General features: G+C 45.6%; 1 protein-coding gene across 4 annotated transcripts in view; it reads left to right on the forward strand.

The window, feature by feature from the left end:
- LOC124001251 (A-kinase anchor protein 6-like) overlaps nucleotides 1-10,233 on the forward strand; it is a 193,060-nt gene extending 182,827 nt beyond the window's left edge. For 3 of the 4 annotated variants that reach the window (XM_046307900.1, XM_046307901.1, XM_046307902.1), the window contains exons 14-15: nucleotides 7,389-7,505; nucleotides 9,091-10,233. In XM_046307900.1, the coding sequence (XP_046163856.1) occupies nucleotides 7,389-7,505; nucleotides 9,091-9,138 (165 nt within the window). In that variant the 3' untranslated portion in view covers nucleotides 9,139-10,233. The remainder of the gene's footprint in view (nucleotides 1-7,388; nucleotides 7,506-9,090) is intronic. The other variant, XM_046307903.1, reaches the window with a different exon arrangement.
- Nucleotides 10,234-19,858: the final 9,625 nt, after the last annotated feature.

The raw sequence follows: 19,858 nt of genomic DNA on the forward strand, positions 1-19,858 counted from the left end.
TCGCTTTTGGGGGTCCTCTTTCACCTGCATGACATGCAGGGTGGGAAAAGTATGTGAACCCTTGGATTGAATAACTGGTTGACCCTCCTTTGGCAGCAATAACGTCAACCAAATGTTTTCTGCAGTTGCGGATCAGACCTACACAACGGTCAAGAGGAATTTTGGACCATTCCTCTTTACAAAACTGTTTCAGTTCAGCAATATTCATGGGATGTCTGGTGTGAACTGCTCTCTTGGGGTCATGCCACAGCATCTCAATCGGGTTGAGGTCAGGACTCTAACTGGGCCACTCCAGAAGGCCTATTTTCTTCTGTTGTTGTTGAGCTTTGGATCATCAGTTTTGTCCTGCTACATCACACAACTTCTGTTGAGCTTCAATTGGCGGACAGACAACATTCTCCTGCAAAATGTCGTGATAAACTTGGGAATTGATTTTTCAGTTAATGATAGCAGGCTGTCCAGGCCCTGATGCTCCCTCCACCATACTTTACAGTAGGGATGAGGTTTTGATGTTGGTGTGCTGTGCCTCTTTTTCTCCACACATAGTGTTGTGTGGTTCTTCCAAACAACTCGACTGTAGTTTCTTCTGTCCACAGAATATTTTGCCAGTAGCGCTGTGGAACATCCAGGTGCACTTTTGCAAACTTCAAACGTGCAGCAATGTTTTTTTTGACAGCAGTGGCTTCTTTTGTGGTGTCCTCCCATGAACACCATTCTTGTTTAGTGTTTAACGTATCATAGACATGTCAACAGAGATGTTAGTATGTTCTAGAGATTTCTGTAAGTCTTTAGCTGACACTAGGATTCTTCTTAAACTCATTGAGCATTCTGCGCTGTGCTCTTGCAGTGATCTTTGCAGGATGGCCACTCCTAGGGAGAGTAGCAACAGTGCTGAACTTTCTTCATTTAAAGACAATTTGTTTAGAGATACTTTTGTATCCCTTTCCAGCTTTATGCAAGTCAACAATTCTGAGATCTCTTTTGTTCGAGGCATGATTCTCATCAGGCAATGCTTCGTGTGAATAGCAAACTCAAATTTTGTGAGTATTTTTTATTCAGGTCAAATTTGATGACCAATTTATGCAGAAATCTAGGTAATTCCAAACAGTTCATATACTTTTTCTTGCCACTGTGGTGCTCCGGTACCACTTGCCGTGCGGTAGCAGAGAGTCTATGACTTCGGTGACTGTAGTCTTTGACAATTTTTTGTGCCTTCCTCTGACTCCGCCTAGTATATACTGTAGGTACTGGATGGGAGGAAGCTTGGCCACTACAGCACGTTGATGTTAATGGGGGCCGGTTCGACCCTCCTTTTCCTGTAGTCCACGATCAGCTCCTTTGTCTTGCTCACATTGAGGGAGAGGTTGTTGTCCTGGCACCACATTGCTAGGTCTCTGACCTCCTCCCTATAGGCTGTTTCATTTTCACAAAGTCCCGAAACCTGAAGGATCTGGAGAAGGTCTGTATGGAGGAGTGGGCCAAAATCCCTGCTGTAGTGTGTGCAAACCTGGTCAAGAACTACAGGAAATGTATGATCTCTGTAATTGCAAACAAAGGTTTCTGTACCAAATATTAAGTTCTGCTTTTCTGATGTATCAAATACTTATGTCATGCAATAAAATGCAAATTAATTACTTAAAAATCATACAATGTGATTTTCTGAATTTTTGTTTTAGATTCCGTCTCTAACAGTTGAAGTGTACCTGTGATAAAAATTACAGACCTCTACATGCTTGGTAATAAGCAAAACCTTCTTGCCACTGTACATACAGAGAAAATAGTTGGCCCGAGAATTGAACCCTGTGGCGCCCCCATAGAGACTGGCAGAGGTCCGGACAGCAGGCCCTCCGATTTGACACACTGAATTCTATCTGAGAAGTAGTTGGTGAACCAGTTGAGGCAGTCATTTGAGAAACCAAGGCTGTTGAGTCTGCCTATAAGAATACGGTGATTGACAGAGTCAAAAGCCTTGGCCAGGTCGATGAAGATGGCTACACAGTACTGTTTTTTATCGATGGTGGTTATGATATCATTTAGGACTATGAGCGTGGCTGAGGTGCACCTGCGATAAGCTCGGAAATCGGATTGCATTGCGGAGAAAGTACGGTGGGATTAAAGACAGTCAATGATCTGTTTGTTCACTTGGCTTTTATAGACTTTTGAAGACTTGTGCCAGTTGCTGCGGGGGGGGTGCAGAGCTGTTGGCCAGAGTTGGGGTAGCCAGGTGGAAAGCATGGCCAACTGTTGAGAAATGCTTGTTGAAATTCTCGATTATTGTGGATTTATCGGTGGCGACAGTTTCCTAGCCTCAGAGCAGTGGACAGCTGAGAGGAGGTGCTCTTATTCTCTGTGGACTTTACAGTGTCCCAAAACATTTTGGAATTAGTGCTGCAGGATGGAAATTTCCGTTTGAAAAAGCTAGCCTTTGCTTTCCTAACTGACTGTGTATATTGGTTACTGACCTGCCTGAAAACTTGCATGTCGCGGGGACTATTTGAAGCTGGTGCAGTGCGCAACAGGATGTTTTTGTGCTGGTCAAGGGCAGTCAAGTCTGGAGTGAACCAAGGGCTATATCTGTTCTTAGTTCAACATTTTTTTGAAAGGGGCATGCTTATTTAGGATCAAATCAATGCAACAGGTCAGCACCTCAGGAGTAAATGTCAGTTGGGTTTTCATAGCCGATCATTGAGTATCTCTACCGCTCCTGCTGTCTCTAGAGAGATGAAAACAGCAGGTCTGGGACAGGTAGCACGACCGGTGAACAGGTCAGGGTTCCATAGCCGCAGGCAGAACAGTTGAAACTGGAGCAGCAGCATGGCCAGGTGGACTGGGGATGGCAAGGAGTCATCAAGCCAGGTAGTCCTGAGGCATGGTCCTAGGGCTCAGGTCCTCCGAGAGAAAGAAAGAAAGAAAGAAAGAAAGAAAGAAAGAAAGAAAGAAAGAAAGAAAGAAAGAAAGAAAGAAAGAAAGAAAGAAAGAAAGAAAGAAAGAAAGAGGAAGAGAATTAGAGTTAGAGAGAAGTACTTAAATTCACACAGGACACCTGATAAGACAGGAGAAATACTCCAGATACAACAGACTGGCCCTAGTCCCCCGACACATAAACTACTACAGCATAAACACTGGAGGCTGAGACAGGAGGGGTCGGGAGACACTGTGGCCCCATCCGACGATACCCCCGGACAAGGCCAGGATATAACCCCACCCACTTTGCCAAAGCACAGCCCCCACACCAACTTACGACAGACCCGACACCAACTTACCACCAATTTACCATCTTGAGGCCAGGCCAAGTATAGCCCACAAAGATCTCCGCCACAGCACAACCCAAGGGGTGGTGCCAACCCAGACAGGAAGATCACGTCAGTGACTCAACCCACTCAAGTGAACCACCCCTCCAAGGGACAGCATGGAAGAGCACCAGTAAGCCAGTGACTCAGCCCCTGTAATAGGGTTAGAGGCAGAGAATCCAAGTGGCGAGAGGGGAACCGGCCAGGCAGAGACAGCAAGGGCGGTTCGTTGCTCCAGCGCCTTTCCGTTCACCTTCACACTTCTGGGCCAGACTACACTCAATCATAAGACCTACTGAAGAGATGAAGACTTAAAGGTTGAAACTGAGTCTGCGTCTCTCACATGGGTAGGCAGACCATTCCATAAAAATGGAGCTCTATAGGAGAAAGCCCTGCCTCCAGCTGTTTGCTTTGAAATTCTAGGGACAGTTAGGAGGCCTGCGTCTTATGACTGTAGTGTACGTGTAGGTATGGTGAGGAAGGTGAGGTGAGGAAGGCACTTTTGAAGAACAACCAGGCACCTTCTACTGACAGATGAGGTCAGTATCCTTCCAGGATACCAGAGCCAGATCGATTAGAAAGGCCTGCTCGCAGGAGTGTTTTAGGGAGCGTTTGACAGTGATGAGGGGTGGCCTGCTGAGATCCTGGTTGAAAACAGCTGAGGTGTATTTAGAGGGCAAGTTGGTCAGGATGATATCTAGGAGGGTGCCCATGTTTATGGATTTGGGGATGTACCTGGTAGGTTCCTTGATAGCTTGTGTGAGATTGAGGGCATCTAGCTTAGATTGTAGGATGGCCGGGGTGTTAAGCATATCCCAGTTTAGGTCACCTAAAAGTACGACCTCTGACGTTAGATGGGGGGCAATCAATTCACATGGGCATAGACTTGGATAGTAGGACAGAACTCTGCAGGCTATCTCTACAGTAGATTGCTACTCCGCCCCCTTTAGCAGCTCTATCTTGATGGAAAATGTTGTAATTGGGAATGGACATTTCAACATTTTTGGTGGCCTTCCTAAGCCAGGATTCAGACACGGCTAGGACGTCAGGGTTGGCGGAGTGTGCTAAAGCAGTGAATAAGGTAAACTTAGGGAGGAGGCTTCTGATGTTAACATGCATGAACCCAAGGCTTTTCCGGTTACAGAAGTAAACAAATGAGAGCCGCTTGGGGACACACAGGGCCTGGGTTAATCTCTACATCACCAGAGGAACAGAGGAGGAGTAGGATAAGGGTAAGGCTAAAGGCTTTAAGAACTGGTTGTCTAGTGCGTTCGGAACAGAGAGTAAAAGGAGCAGACTTCAGGGCGTGGTAGGATAGATTCAGGGCATAATGCACAGACAAGGGCATGGTAGGGTGCAAGTACAGTGGAGGTAAACCTAGGCATGGAATGACGATGAGAGAGGCTGCATTTCTGGAAGCGCCAGTTAAGCTGGGTGCGATCTCCGCATGTGTGGGGGGTGGGGCAAGGGAGCTAACCGAGGCATGTGGAGAGGGACTAGGGGCTCCGCAGTAAAACAAAACAATGAGAGCTACCTTAAACAACAGTACACAAGGCATATTGACATTAGAGGGAGGCATAAAGCAATCACAGGTGTTGATTGGGAGGGCTAAGACAACAACGGGTAAACAGCTAAGACAACAACAACAGGTAAATGGCGATGAATGGGCAGAGATTGTCAGTTAGCTACATACAGGGCCTGAGTTCGAGGCTGGGGCCGACAGATAAACAAAATGAAGTACCGTGTTAATGAACAGTCCAATAGGCATCAGCTGTGTAGCCGAGTGATCATAGGATCCAATTAGCCGCAATGGACAAAACAGGCTGGGCGAATGGGAGACACGGCACTTAGAGAGTTAGCGGGCTGGGGCTAGTAGCTGTGTCCTCGCGACATCAACGACGCAGAGGTCGGTTGAGAGTACATCGGCCGAAATACGTCATTAGACCAGTCGTGATGGATCGGCGGGGCTCCGTGTCGACAAAGGGTCTAGGCCAATTGGCAAGAGAGGTATTGTAGTTGGTGTACTTCATTTGCTAGCCGGGGGAATGGGCCTAGCTCGAGGCTAACTGGTGCTTGCTTCTGGACAAGGGTGTTAGTCACGATAGCCACTCGGTAGCAGCTAGCTAGCTGCGATGATCCCGTGTAATGGTCCAGAGCTTGCGGCAGGAATCCAGTGATGTAGTGTCTGTGCTAAAGGTAAAGACTGCTAGCAGTAGCTAACAATGACTAAATAACTAGAACCCCCGCACATTACCTTGACTAACCCATACCCCCACACATTGACTTGACTAACCCATACCCCCGCACATTGACTTGACTAACCCATACCCCCGCACATTACCTTGACTAACCCGTACCCCCGCACATTACCTTGACTAACCCGTACCCTCGCACATTACCTTGGCTAACCCGTACCCCGCACATTGACTTGACTAACCCGTACCCCGAACATTCCATTGACTAAACCGTACCCCCGCACATTGACTTGACTAACCCGTACCCCCGCACATTACCTTGACTAACCCATACCCCCGCACATTACCTTGACTAACCTGTACCCCCGCACATTGACTTGACTAACCCGTACCCCCGCACATTGACTTGACTAACCCGTACCCCCGCACATTGACTCTGTACCCCCTGTTTATAGCCTTGTTATTGGTAATTTAATATGATTGCTTTTTATTTATTTTTTTACTTTAGTTTATTTCACGGTAAGGTCTTGTTGTATTTGGCGCATGTGACAAATAACGTTTGATTTGATTTTGGTTAGCTATAGTAAAACAAAAACTAGCAAGCCATCAAAAGCATTAGCTAAAAATATTTATTAGCGGGAGCTAACAATGACTAAATAACTAGAAGCTACGGAGAGCGTGATCACACAGTCGTCCGGAACAGCTGGTGCTCTCATGCATGCTTCAGTGTTGTTTGCCTTGAAGCGAGCATAAAAGGCATTTAGCTCGTCTGTTAGGCTTGCGTCACTGGGCAGTTCGCGGCTGGGTTTCCCTCTGTAGTCCATAATAGTTGCCAGCCCTACCATATCTGATGTGTCAGAGCCAGTGTAGTAGGGTTCAATCTTAGTCCTCCTGTATTGACGCTTTGCCTGTTTGATGGTTCGTCTGAGGGCATAGCGGGATTTCTTATAAGCGTCCGGATTAGTGTCTCAATCCTTGAAAGCGGATGTTGCCTGTAATCCATGGCTTCTGGTTGGGATAAGTCACTGTGGGAACGACGTCGTCGATGCACTTATTGATGAAGCCGGTGACTGAGGTGGTATACTCCTCAATGCCATAGGATGAATCCCGGAACATATTTCAGTCTGTGCTAACAAAACAGTCCTGTAGCGTAGCATCTGCGTCATCTGACCACTTCTGTATTGAGCGAGTCACTGGTACTTCCTGCTTCAGTTTTTGCTTGTAAGCAGGAATCAGGACGATATAATTATGGTCAGATTTACCAAAAAGGAGGGCGGGGGAGAGCTTTGTACGCGTCTCTGTGTGTGGAGTAAAGGTGGTCTAGAGTTGTTGTTCTCCTTTGGTTGCACGTGTGACATGCTGGTAGAAATGAGGTAAAACGGATTTAAATTTTCCTGCATTAAAGTCCCTGGCCACTAGGTGTGCCGCTTCTGGGTGGGCATTTTCTTGTTTGCTTATGGCTTTATACAGCTCATTGAGGTGGAAAATATACGGCTACGAATAATATAGAGAAGAACTCTCTTGGTAGATCGTGTGGTCTACAGCTTATCATCTTTTCAAAGCCATTAAGGCAATTCTCAATAAAAAAGTATTTATAGGAAAGAGGGGAATTATTTTCTATTCGGTACTTGTTATTTGAAGTTATTTACCCAGCCCTATGTTATTTCCTCATCTCTTGTTGCTATGCTCTGTAACTAAAAGATGAGTGGATTATAAAATACTACAGAAATATATAACACCACCAACAATTCAATTCTAATGTGTTTTGATGTATTTTCTCTCCAACCCTCTCCCTCTCTTTCACCCCCTTCCATTCACCGCATCACTCTATCTCTTTCCCTCTCTCTATCGCCCCCCATCCCCCTCTCTCTCCCTCTCCATCCTCTCTCTCTCCTCTCCTCAGTCTCCAAGGTCAGGCGAAGGTTGTCGGGAGGTCGGGGGCCGGGGCCCCCAGGGTAGTGGCCCTGTCTCTGACGGCTCATCTGCCTCAAAGACTAGAACCGCCAGGCCCCAGGTCAGGGTACGTATGATGAGCACCACCACACGCACACACACACTCTCACACGCCCATGCTTTGCATTCTTGCCCACATAGACACACACACACACACACACACACAGTAACGGACCCCCTTGGGCTGTGTACTCTACCTGGGAAAATGGCTAAAGGGGTTTCTCCCTGTCATCGTAGCGTTGCATTGCAAACAACACATTTTCCACCTCATTCCATTCTGCAAGTAAGCACATTTAAAAGAAGATTTGCCATTCATTCAAAAGGTGAACTAGTACTCTATTTCTTTTCACCCGTCTCTGCACTAAATGTTCTATGATAGGACATAAAAGCGTATTTTTGGCATTCAGGACTCAAATGCCTCAGTCTAGTAGTCAGACAATGTTATGATTCAAATGACAGGAACTCTAATCTCCACGTGGTGGCACCTTTACCAGCAAATTGGTTTGAAAAGTAGCTATTATCTAACAAGGGATATATGTATATATTGGCTGGGGTTAGCCGTTACAAAATGCCCTTTCCTCTCTCTCTTTCATGGCCTCATCAGAAAGTGTTGGAAGAATGAGATCCTTTGCTTGGCTAGTCAGTCATCCTCCTTTATGAAATACGTATTTCACAAAGATGAAGAATACATCAATGACTTCACAGTTTCATTCCATTCCCTTCTGGGAGTCTCTGAGCAAGTTCACATGTACACACAGTACGCATTTAACCTTACCCACGATTATTTTAATACAGTATATATTTATTTTCCACATTCAGCCTTAGTCAACTAGAAGTCAGTCACCACAAAGGCAACTCACCTCAGAACTATATATATTCATGGCTTTGTATCCCCCCGTGGTATGAACAAACTGTACTGAAGGGAGAGTTGCATTTAGTGATGTAGTGATGTCATCCCCAAATAGGCACCCCTGGGGCTAAACACTCTGCTGTCTCCCCTCTGTGAGTCCCCCCCTGTCCCCCCTCTCCCCCGCTGTCCCCATGCTGTCCCATGCCAGCCCTCAAGGCAGGACACGTGAGCCCCAGCCGAGCCCCAGTAGTCTGTACACACAGACACTCACACACTGGTGCCGCGGGTGAGCCAGTCATGTCCCCATGCGAGTCCCAGCCTCAGAGAGCACAGAAAGCTACACACAGTAGTCAGATACACAGCTGTATCTGACCCCCGTAGCACCGCCTCGTCTGGCCCACTTGATCAGCCCTGCTGCACGCCATAAGACTATAGAAGGGGAAAATGTTCAATAAGGCCAATGATGAATACAGACTACAAAGCACTGCTAGATGAATCAGTGGTCTGTGGTTTAGAGACTAATGTAACTAGTAGTTTTGTTGTCTATACTGCAGAGGTATTGTGTCACAGCGTTGTTTGTTGAAATACTGCATGTACATTGAGGACAAACGTTTCAAATACTCACCCTTCATATTGTGTTTTTGAGAATATGTGACGTTGGATTGTAAACATCACTGGCAGTGCTTGTGTGAGCTGGTCACTACAAAATTAGGGGGAATTTTTGAAAGGTTAAAATAGGTATAGAACAGTAGTGTTATGATAACTGACATTGGAATGGATTGTTGTGTTCTTTTGTTTACAGAGACAATCAGGGAGTGTTTCCACAGCCACCTCCAAAACCCCTCTGTGAAGAGAAGTGCCTGTGTGCAGTGTCCATCCTGGTGGTCTGTGGCCTGGGCTGGGCTCTCTCCCCTGGTCCCCCTGTTCCCCTGGTGCATGGCTCTGTCCAGACTGCTCTCCAGCTTCCTCCTCTTCCTCCTGGCTGCTGTAACGCTGACCCCTGACCTTTGACCCCCGCCGTCCTTTGCTCCTCCAATCCTGTCCCAGACTGGAACTGAGCTACCTCACTGCTCTGCCGACCACCATGCAAACCCCACGTCCATTTCTCACCACACACACACACGCACGCACGCACACACACACACACACACGCACACACACACTTATTCCGCCAGTTTGCATGGCATTTCTCACTATCTCATCCGGTACTGTACAACCAGCTGCAGATGTTATAAGCCCAGGGCACAAGTTTTCCTTGTTTGCTGCATCAGAACTATGTAGGGTCAAATTTGAAGAGGACACATGGGGTGGAGGAATCCTATGAGAACAGCACTGCTGAGAGTTCCACAGAGTTCTGAGACTTCCAGCCCCATGACAACGTGTGTTAAGAAAGAGAGAGAAGAGAGTGATTGTGTTGTCACTCAACTGATGAAGGAAATGGAAGTTGGACCGATGTCAGAATGAAAGGCAAAAGCAAGTAGATCTATCTATGCAACACGGCCCAGGTTGGAAACAGCTGAACAGTGTTGTGTAGTATAAGATTGATGACGACTGTTGACTTAAATTCAGTATCTATCTACCATTTCCTTTTTTTAAAATTCCTAAGACATAGAGGAACGGTACGAGGGAAGGTTTTAAACGTAAAAAATGTGTGCCTTGCTATTGTTGTTTCTTATACCTTTTGTTAAAACACTGCTTACCCAGTTAGGTGTTCAAAAGATGAAAGAGAAAGAAAAAAAGGACAACCGGCAAGGTTGAAACAGGCATCTGTTTCTATGTATACGATCTCCGACCTTGACGTATAATGGTGGTGTACATGCTTTGTGTTTAGTGTAAAACTGTACGCGTTCTGTGATGTGGAATATTATGGGCCTTAAAGTGCTAGACTGCATGGTTAATAAATATACAAACATGTTGAGAAATAAACGTTATTCATTGGAAACCATTGGATTTACATGCCTGTTCTGTATGTGATTCACCTTAAACGTGTACAAGGATCTTTCAGCGTTGATCATTTCTCCTCGTCACACTATAAACGCAAAAGTGGAACACTAAATGAGAAATAAGGAAGATGTGTCTGGGTCTAGGCCATCATTGGGGATCCGAGGAGTGATTGACAAGCAGGTGATTGACAAGTCTGATTGAGGTTATGTGAAAACAGATGTTTAGGGATGTCATTGAATGTTAACTACAAAGAAAACTACATAAAGTGTTGCCAGCATCCTAAATGGAACCCTATACCCTATATAGTGCACTACATTTGACCAGAGCCCTATGGGGCCTGGTCAAGAGTAGTGTACTATAGGGAATATGGACACACTGTATGTTAGCAAGCGTATAGGCATTACATTGACCACGTTGCGAGTGTGGCCTGCCACGCAGACACAAACATTAGCATAAGTAATTGGTTGTTTACAGGAGGTGTTGATGATCCTGAAGACGATAGGACAGGATACATTTTCCTCTGGGCCCATCAGCCAATCAGCTGCGGAGGTACATCCCCGACTAGGTTACACACACACGCACACACACACACACACACACACTGCTCAACAACCAATCAACTTTTCCCTGATTGCTTATACAAGCCTTGATGACAAACCCTTTGCTGTAATCGTCTATTTGGTCTCATGGAAGATGCTAGTTTGTTGATGAGTGTGTTCTTACATCATATCATATCAGACAGAAAAAGGGAACAGTATTCATTGTTTATAAAAAATGACTATGTATGTGAATGTTACGTAAAACAACCGTTTCCTCGGCCATCAGTTGCCATGTTACAGGCTCTTGAACTAGCAAAGTGCAGAATACAGAATAGAAACACTGCATGTTATATCACATTATGGGGTATTTGATTACGGTTGCTTGTACTTCTATCTTATTAATAGGATAGTTGCCAAACAGTGTTTTATTCTCATTGTTGCTGAAGGGTTTAGACTTGACTGATAGGATTAATAAATTAGAATGGAAATGCATTCCTACACTGTCCTCAAAGAAACATAATGTGGCAGAAAAAAAAGAAAAGAAATGTGCCTTTTTGCAATTATCAAGATATTTTTGTAAGAAATGGAAATAACTTTAAAGGGAATAAAGGTCATGTGTATCGAACCATTGTGGCTTTGCAATTACCACCAGTCAAAATGTTGATTTGGGGTCTTTGCTTTAGCACGGATGGCAAAATGAATAAGATGGCTGGCTACTCTTTGTTGAAAAGATCACACATGATTACGCCACATCAAAAAGACAAGAAGGGAAATCATTTTTTCTGTGTAGAAAGTTAGGAAAGGGAGGGATGAAAGAGTCCTGTTATTTAAATGTCACAAACTTGGGGGAATATTTCGGGGCGTGGTTGTACTGTGCGTCAACTTTTTTCTCTAATGAACTTAGGATAGTAATGAGTCAAGGCAAAGGTTTTACATTGCAGTCTGATGTAAAACAGTATTTTAGTAGCATTCCATAAGTATCCGTCATCGCTGATGGCCTTGTGTGCTTTTGAGAGCTTTCACGGTCTTCCGTTCATTTCCAGAGATGGATAGAATCATTTCCTCATCATCAAAATGCCAATGTTCTTTAATCTGGAAAAGGAAAAGAAAACGGGGGTACGAATTGAAAACAGATTCGCTTAAGCCTGTGTGCTGCATTATAGGCGTATGTATAGCGAGGCTATTAGAGACTCCCACGTTGTTCACTATGACAATCAATGTGAGCGATGACAAGCCTATACATTGGCAAAATAACAAAATGTGCCATGTGAAAGTCATATGCTGAACAAAAAGTTTAACAATTGGAAAAGAGCTGTGAAAAGAATGTTAAAGTGGGCAAAACAAAAGACAACCAGGCGTGAGTTGATCATTGTGGTATGCAGTGGCAGACATCAGCTGTGTGTGTGTGTGTGTGTGTGTGTGTGTGTGTGTGTGTGTGTGTGTGTGTGTGTGTGTGTGTGTGTGTGTGTGTGTGTGTGTGTGTGTGTGTGTGTGTGTGTGTGTGTGTGTGTGTGTGTGTGTGTGTGTGTGTGTGTGTGTGTGTGTGTGTGTGTGGGCGATGACAGGGGTGCTGGCCCCATCAGTGGACCAGGGATTGTGCTGAGTGTGTTCATGTAATTTGAGAGGTTTAGGTGATTGCATTTCAGACATGTCATCAAACCGCATTAAGAAACAATTTGATATGGAATCACATAGGAGTCTGAAAGGGCAGTGCAGGAGTTTATAATCGAGGATAAATAAAAGCAAGGATGTCATCTCCACTTGGACATTCCGATCAATCATTAGCATATTGAAAGTATTTTTTCCTGAATGTCCCATCTGTAATTCCTCACAACAGTTAATTTATCATTTCTCTTGAGCCAAGAGTCATCTTCAAAACACAGGGAAGCAATATTTCAGATTACATTAGGGTGGTTGAGTAAAATGTGAGTGTTTTCCTTGCCCTATGCCTCCCTGGCTTTTAAAATTCACAAGCTAACCTATCCATCAGATTGGACAATGGAAATTAAGTGATTAAAGTAAGAATACGATCAAAGGTGATCTTTCACCACAAAAAAATGACCCTTACTTTACAGTAAACATGGGACGGTTGCTTAAACAGAGATTAAGCCTAGTCCTGGACTAAAAAGCTATTTCAATTGAGAATCTCCATTGAGAATGCTGTTTAGTCCTGGACTAGGCGTAATCTGTGTCTGGGAAACCGGCCCTAAATGAGTTTTAAAAACGGTGGTATAGTCCATACTGAAAACTTGTGAGAACTTGACTATCTGTGATATTAAAACCATACTGTCTATGCAACTACAGGTGTGTGATCTTAATTTGATCACTTTTGTTGCTGAGAATTTTCCTACACTGCTGGAAATGCAGATGAGCTTCATGATTTACATAAATTCCCTGAAAACCAACACTAATACACAGTTATATTAACAATATTGCACTTTTCAGGTAGCCTACTTTTGGACAGCTGCAGGAATAGCCTAACCACCGATCAAGCAATATTATGGACTAATCGTTCAAATAATGTTGCTGAAGGTTTATTTTGCTGTGACAATATAGATCAAATTAAGATCCTACATCTGTATTGTCCTTTAAATCCCATTTTGAATTTGGATTTCCCATTAACACATATCTCAGACCAGAACCCAAACAGTGCTTTATCCTCTCTAAGACATTACAAAACAAGTCACATCTCAGACAAAAGAGAAAAATGTATGAATCACCTATAAGACTTGGATCTTTGGTAGTCACAAAAGAAAGATGAAATTAGGATTCTGAGAAGCGGCTTCAATTATCCACTTCTGATGCAAGAAGGAATGATGACCTCTGGAATCACAGTGTTATCATATGGAAGGCTAACACTCATTCTCAACCAGACATTCTAAAACAGTGTTATCACATAGAGACAGCTCACTCTCTCATTCTGGAGGAGACATGTTAAAACACTGCAAAGTTCCGATAAGGCAAATGACTCACAACGACTTGTAGAATTGCATGGTATGATAGCATGTCCTCCAAAATGTGTCCTTCCTTAGCTTCATCCAACATGGATCTTGTGGGATTGTTATCATGAGTCAGTCACTCTTTTATGAAAAGAGAGGAGAACAAAAACAAGCAGAATCGAATAAGTTGAATAGGTGTTAGTGATGGACGTTAGCTCTGACCTCTGCAGACTCTGTGTTGTGTTCTGTTTGAGGTTGGCAATATGTGATGGAGAGAGGTTGAGCTAGCCAACAGCAGGGCTTTGACAGTATTTATCCATCCTCACATTATTAAGCTAATTGGTCAATATGGTACTGGGAAAAAAATGTCAATTACTTGGTCACTGGTCCTTGGTAAAGAGATTGCTTCCTTGTCCTTAATAGCCTATACCTACCAAAGTATGTTGCCCCCCCCCCCCTAAAGGGGAATGATTAAACTTGATTTTAATGTTTCGGAGGGAGAGCAAGAATCATTCTGATTGAGAAACGTGTTACGTCCTCTGAAATCAGATGCAGGATTGTCCTTAAATGAATACTATTCAATTAAGCTCTGTTAAAAAGCACAACTGCCTTTGCTACACTGCTCTATTGGCTGTAAGGTACCTCGTTACTTCAAGTGCCCATGCAGGATGAAGTGCCTGGCCCTAGTTGTATACAACATACCATTGATTATCATTATTTTCTAAGAGCGAGAAAGAGAAGGGTGGAAGGAAAGAGAGAGGAGAGAGAGAGAGAGAGAGAGAGAGAACCACTATACCTGAAATGTCATGTGGGAGAAGAGGAGCAGTTGCAGCTGCCCCCAATCTGTCTCATGTACTTTAGCAAAGAACTGTAGACAAATAAATGCAATACAGAGCCCTCCAAATAACTGAGCAGGTAAACAGCAGCAGAGACTGTTCATCTAATTGTATCAGGAGCCTGCAATGTCGGTTTAAAGCCTCCAGTGCAATTCATTTGATTTCATTACAGGGAAAATACAGCAAAAAGAGGCTACCATTTTCTGGACCTCATTCTTAGAGCAGTTTTATTAGACATGGTTAGAGAAGCGATCCAATTTTAAGTCTCAGGTGAAGAGCTTTGATTGTTTTTTTATTGGTGTTTAATCATCTGGATTGGTTTATGTTTAGAGGATTATTTAATTGCATAAGAGTCTGCAGTTCTTCTCCTCAACTTTCATTATCTAAAGGTGTCATTTTATAGACCAAACATGTATCTGTGTAAAAAAAAGGACAGAATGCTCCTACTTTAAAGATTATAATTGTTTTTTCAAAACCTTCATTAGGCAACCTTGGGTGGGGGCCACAGAAAATCTGAACTTATCATGAGGGGCCGCAGTGGCTCACGGGTCTGCATACCCACATCCATACCCACACATGCAGTCAGAGCCGGCTCTAGCCTTTTGGAGGCCCTAAGCAGCATTTAGTTGGGGGGCCTCTGCCACCATGTAAGAAAAACATTTAAGCACCATGATTACTTACAAGTTTAAATAGCTGGCCGCTAGACTAATTTACAAGTCTAAAGTGTTTTTGCTGACATGGGCTAATTGAGTGACTGTCAGTGACTGACGTACCGGTTCCGGTTGGAGCGAGTGGTCGCATCTGCACGTCGCTCCAACGGGTAGTATAACTTTTTCATTATATTTCATTATATCACAACGGTTTGATTTGTCTTATCTTAGCAATTTCTTCTCAGCTAGCTACATAGCCGTCTTTGTATCAAAAGATAATTGCGTAATTATCGTATTTCGCCGTCCTAACGTAGTCTTCACTAGTCTTCACTAGCCAGCTAGCTAACGTCCACTGATTAGCTGCACTGGAGAAACTGTTACACTCAACTGAACGACTTGATTAGTTTAGTGTCAGCTAGCTACATAGCTGTCTTTGCTGTCTTCGTATCATCTTATCATCGTATCCAAGATAATTGTGTTGTTTAGGTTTAGAGTGTGTAGTCTTAGAGTGATTATCTTAATTTACCGAGGTTAGCTAGCCAGCTATTTGTCATCCTTAACGTAGGTGACTCTGCTAGCTAGCCAACAGCTAGCCAACGCTAGCCAACGTCTTCTGTATAGAACTCAACTACCCGGTCGCATTCACAGGTTGTATCACATTTTCACTTCATTTCATTACAGTACAACGGTTTGATTTGTTTGATCGTAGCTAGCTACTTAGCTAGCTACATAGCCGTCTTTGTATCAAAGATAATTGTGTAGTCTAGAGCGATTTTCTAGGTTCGCTAGCCATCTATTGTCGTTCTTTTAACGCAACGTAACGTAAACAACACTGCTAGCTAGCCTGCTAGCCCCGAATAGCAACACTGCAGAAACTATTACACTCAACGGAACGACTTGATTAGTGTAGTGTCAACAACGCACCCACTGCCAGCTGGCCTACTTCAGCAGTACTGTATCATTTTAATCATTTTAGTCAATAAGATTCTTGCTACGTAGCTTAACTTTCTGAACATTCGAGACGTGTAGTCCACTTGTCATTCCAATCTCCTTTGCATTAGCGTAGCCTCTTCTGTAGCCTGTCAACTATGTGTCGGTTTATCCCTGTTCTCTCCTCTCTGCACAGACCATACAAACGCTCCTCACCGCGTGGCCGCGGCCACCCTACTCTGGTGGTCCCAGCGCGCACGACCCACGTGGAGTTCCAGGTCTCCGGTAGCCTCTGGAACTGCCAATCTGCGGTCAACAAGGCAGAGTTCATCTCAGCCCATGCCTCCCTCCAGTCCCTCGACTTCTTGGCCCTGACGGAAACATGGATCACCACAGACAACACTGCTACTCCTACTGCTCTCTCTTCGTCCGCCCACGTGTTCTCGCACACCCCGAGAGCGTCTGGTCAGCGGGGTGGTGGCACCGGGATCCTCATCTCTCCCAAGTGGTCATTCTCTCTTTCTCCCCTTACCCATCTGTCTATCGCCTCCTTTGAATTCCATGCTGTCACAGTCACTAGCCCTTTCAAGCTTAATATCCTTATCATTTATCGCCCTCCAGGTTCCCTCGGAGAGTTCATCAATGAGCTTGATGCCTTGATAAGCTCCTTTCCTGAGGACGGCTCACCTCTCACAGTTCTGGGCGACTTTAACCTCCCCACGTCTACCTTTGACTCTTTCCTCTCTGCCTCCTTCTTTCCACTCCTCTCCTCTTTTGACCTCACCCTCTCACCTTCCCCCTACTCACAAGGCAGGCAATACGCTCGACCTCATCTTTACTAGATGCTGTTCTTCCACTAACCTCATTGCAACTCCCCTCCAAGTCTCCGACCACTGCCTTGTATCCTTTTCCCTCTCGCTCTCATCCAACACCTCCCACACTGCCCCTACTCGGATGGTATCGCGCCGTCCCAACCTTCGCTCTCTCTCCCCCGCTACTCTCTCCTCTTCCATCCTATCATCTCTTCCCTCCGCTCAAACCTTCTCCCACCTATCTCCTGATTCTGCCTCCTCAACCCTCCTCTCCTCCCTCTCTGCATCCCTTGACTCTCTATGTCCCCTATCCTCCAGGCCGGCTCGGTCCTCCCCTCCCGCTCCGTGGCTCGATGACTCATTGCGAGCTCACAGAACAGGGCTCCGGGCAGCCGAGCGGAAATGGAGGAAAACTTCGCCTCCCTGCGGACCTGGCATCCTTTCACTCCCTCCTCTCTACATTTTCCTCCTCTGTCTCTGCTGCTAAAGCCACTTTCTACCACGCTAAATTCCAAGCTTCTGCTTCTAACCCTAGGAAGCTCTTTGCCACCTTCTCCTCCCTCCTGAATCCTCCGCCCCCTCCCCCCTCCTCCCTCTCTGCAGATGACTTGTCAACCATTTTGAAAAGAAGGTCGACGACATCCGATCCTCGTTTGCTAAGTCAAACGACACCGCTGGTTCTGCTCACACTGCCCTACCCTATGCTCTGACCTCTTTCTCCCCTCTCTCTCCAGATGAAATCTCGCGTCTTGTGACGGCCGGCCGCCCAACTACCTGCCCGCTTGACCCTATCCCCTCCTCTCTTCTCCAGACCATTTCCGGAGACCTTCTCCCTTACCTCACCTCGCTCATCAACTCATCCCTGACCGTTGGCTACGTCCCTTCCGTCTTCAAGAGAGCGAGAGTTGCACCCCTTCTGAAAAAACCTACACTCGATCCCTCCGATGTCAACAATTACAGACCAGTATCCCTTCTTTCTTTTCTCTCCAAAACTCTTGAACGTGCCGTCCTTGGCCAGCTCTCCCGCTATCTCTCTCTGAATGACCTTCTTGATCCAAATCAGTCAGGTTTCAAGACTAGTCATTCAACTGAGACTGCTCTCCTCTGTATCACGGAGGCGCTCCGCACTGCTAAAGCTAACTCTCTCTCCTCTGCTCTCATCCTTCTAGATCTATCGGCTGCCTTCGATACTGTGAACCATCAGATCCTCCTCTCCACCCTCTCCGAGTTGGGCATCTCCGGCGCGGCCCACGCTTGGAACCTGACAGGTCGCTCCTACCAGGTGGCGTGGCGAGAATCTGTCTCCTCACCACGCGCTCTCACCACTGGTGTCCCCCAGGGCTCTGTTCTTGGCCCTCTCCTATTCTCGCTATACACCAAGTCACTTGGCTCTGTCATAACCTCACATGGTCTCTCTTATCATTGCTATGCAGACGACACACAATTAATCTTCTCCTTTCCCCCTTCTGATGACCAGGTGGCGAATCGCATCTCTGCATGTCTGGCAGACATATCAGTGTGGATGACGGATCACCACCTCAAGCTGAACCTCGGCAAGACGGAGCTGCTCTTCCTCCCGGGGAAGGACTGCCCGTTCCATGATCTCGCCATCACGGTTGACAACTCCACTGTGTCCTCCTCCCAGAGCGCCAAGAACCTTGGTGTGATCCTGGACAACACCCTGTCGTTCTCAACTAACATCAAGGCGGTGGCCCGTTCCTGTAGGTTCATGCTCTACAACATCCGCAGAGTACGACCCTGCCTCACACAGGAAGCGGCGCAGGTCCTAATCCAGGCACTTGTCATCTCCCGTCTGGATTACTGCAACTCGCTGTTGGCTGGGCTCCCTGCCTGTGCCATTAAACCCCTTCAACTCATCCAGAACGCCGCAGCCCGTCTGGTGTTCAACCTTCCCAAGTTCTCTCACGTCACCCCGCTCCTCCGTTCTCTCCACTGGCTTCCAGTTGAAGCTCGCATCCGCTACAAGACCATGGTGCTTGCCTACGGAGCTGTGAGGGGAACGGCACCTCAGTACCTCCAGGCTCTGATCAGGCCCTACACCCAAACAAGGGCACTGCGTTCATCCACCTCTGGCCTGCTCGCCTCCCTACCACTGAGGAAGTACAGCTCCCGCTCAGCCCAGTCAAAACTGTTCGCTGCCCTGGCCCCCCCAATGGTGGAACAAACTCCCTCACGACGCCAGGACAGCGGAGTCAATCACCACCTTCCGGAGACACCTGAAACCCCACCTCTTTAAGGAATACCTAGGATAGGTTAAGTAATCCCTCTCACCCCACCCCCCCTAAGTTTTAGATGCACTATTGTTAAGTGACTGTCCCACTGGATGTCATAAGGTGAATGCACCAATTTGTAAGTCGCTCTGGATAAGAGCGTCTGCTAAATGACTTAAATGTAAATGTAAATGTAATGTATCAAGAGAGAAATTGCTGATGTACCACCAAAAAATGGTGATTCTACTATTCTAACTCTCAACAGAAAGTTGAGACCCTGACTGAGATCCTAAAACATGGATACATTTTGGGGGGGGAATTGATCCTCGGGAGTCGGGGTAGTGGCCTGTCCCTGATTAACATGGTATACATATGTTTATTAACTATGCACAAGCTTCTGCCCTTCTGAGGGGAGAACATTATGCTATAGAATGTATCATGTGTTATGGTAAATTTGAGGTGGTGTCCTCTGCAAGCATTAAGTTCAAGCAAACATATAGGCTTAAATGTAAAATCTTTAAAATAAAGTGATGTTTTCATAGGCAACTTGTCTGTATAAAATTATGAAGTACTACTCTTCATCTGTTTTACCTGTTCTTTGTCTAATTGTATCTAGTCTGTACTGGCTGTACTGTATATGTCAAACACTTGCACTGTGTTGGTGTGAGATGGCTTGGTGGTATGTTAAT

The sequence above is a fragment of the Oncorhynchus gorbuscha genome, linkage group LG17 (assembly GCF_021184085.1).
Source record: "Oncorhynchus gorbuscha isolate QuinsamMale2020 ecotype Even-year linkage group LG17, OgorEven_v1.0, whole genome shotgun sequence".
Lineage (NCBI taxonomy): Eukaryota > Metazoa > Chordata > Actinopteri > Salmoniformes > Salmonidae > Oncorhynchus > Oncorhynchus gorbuscha.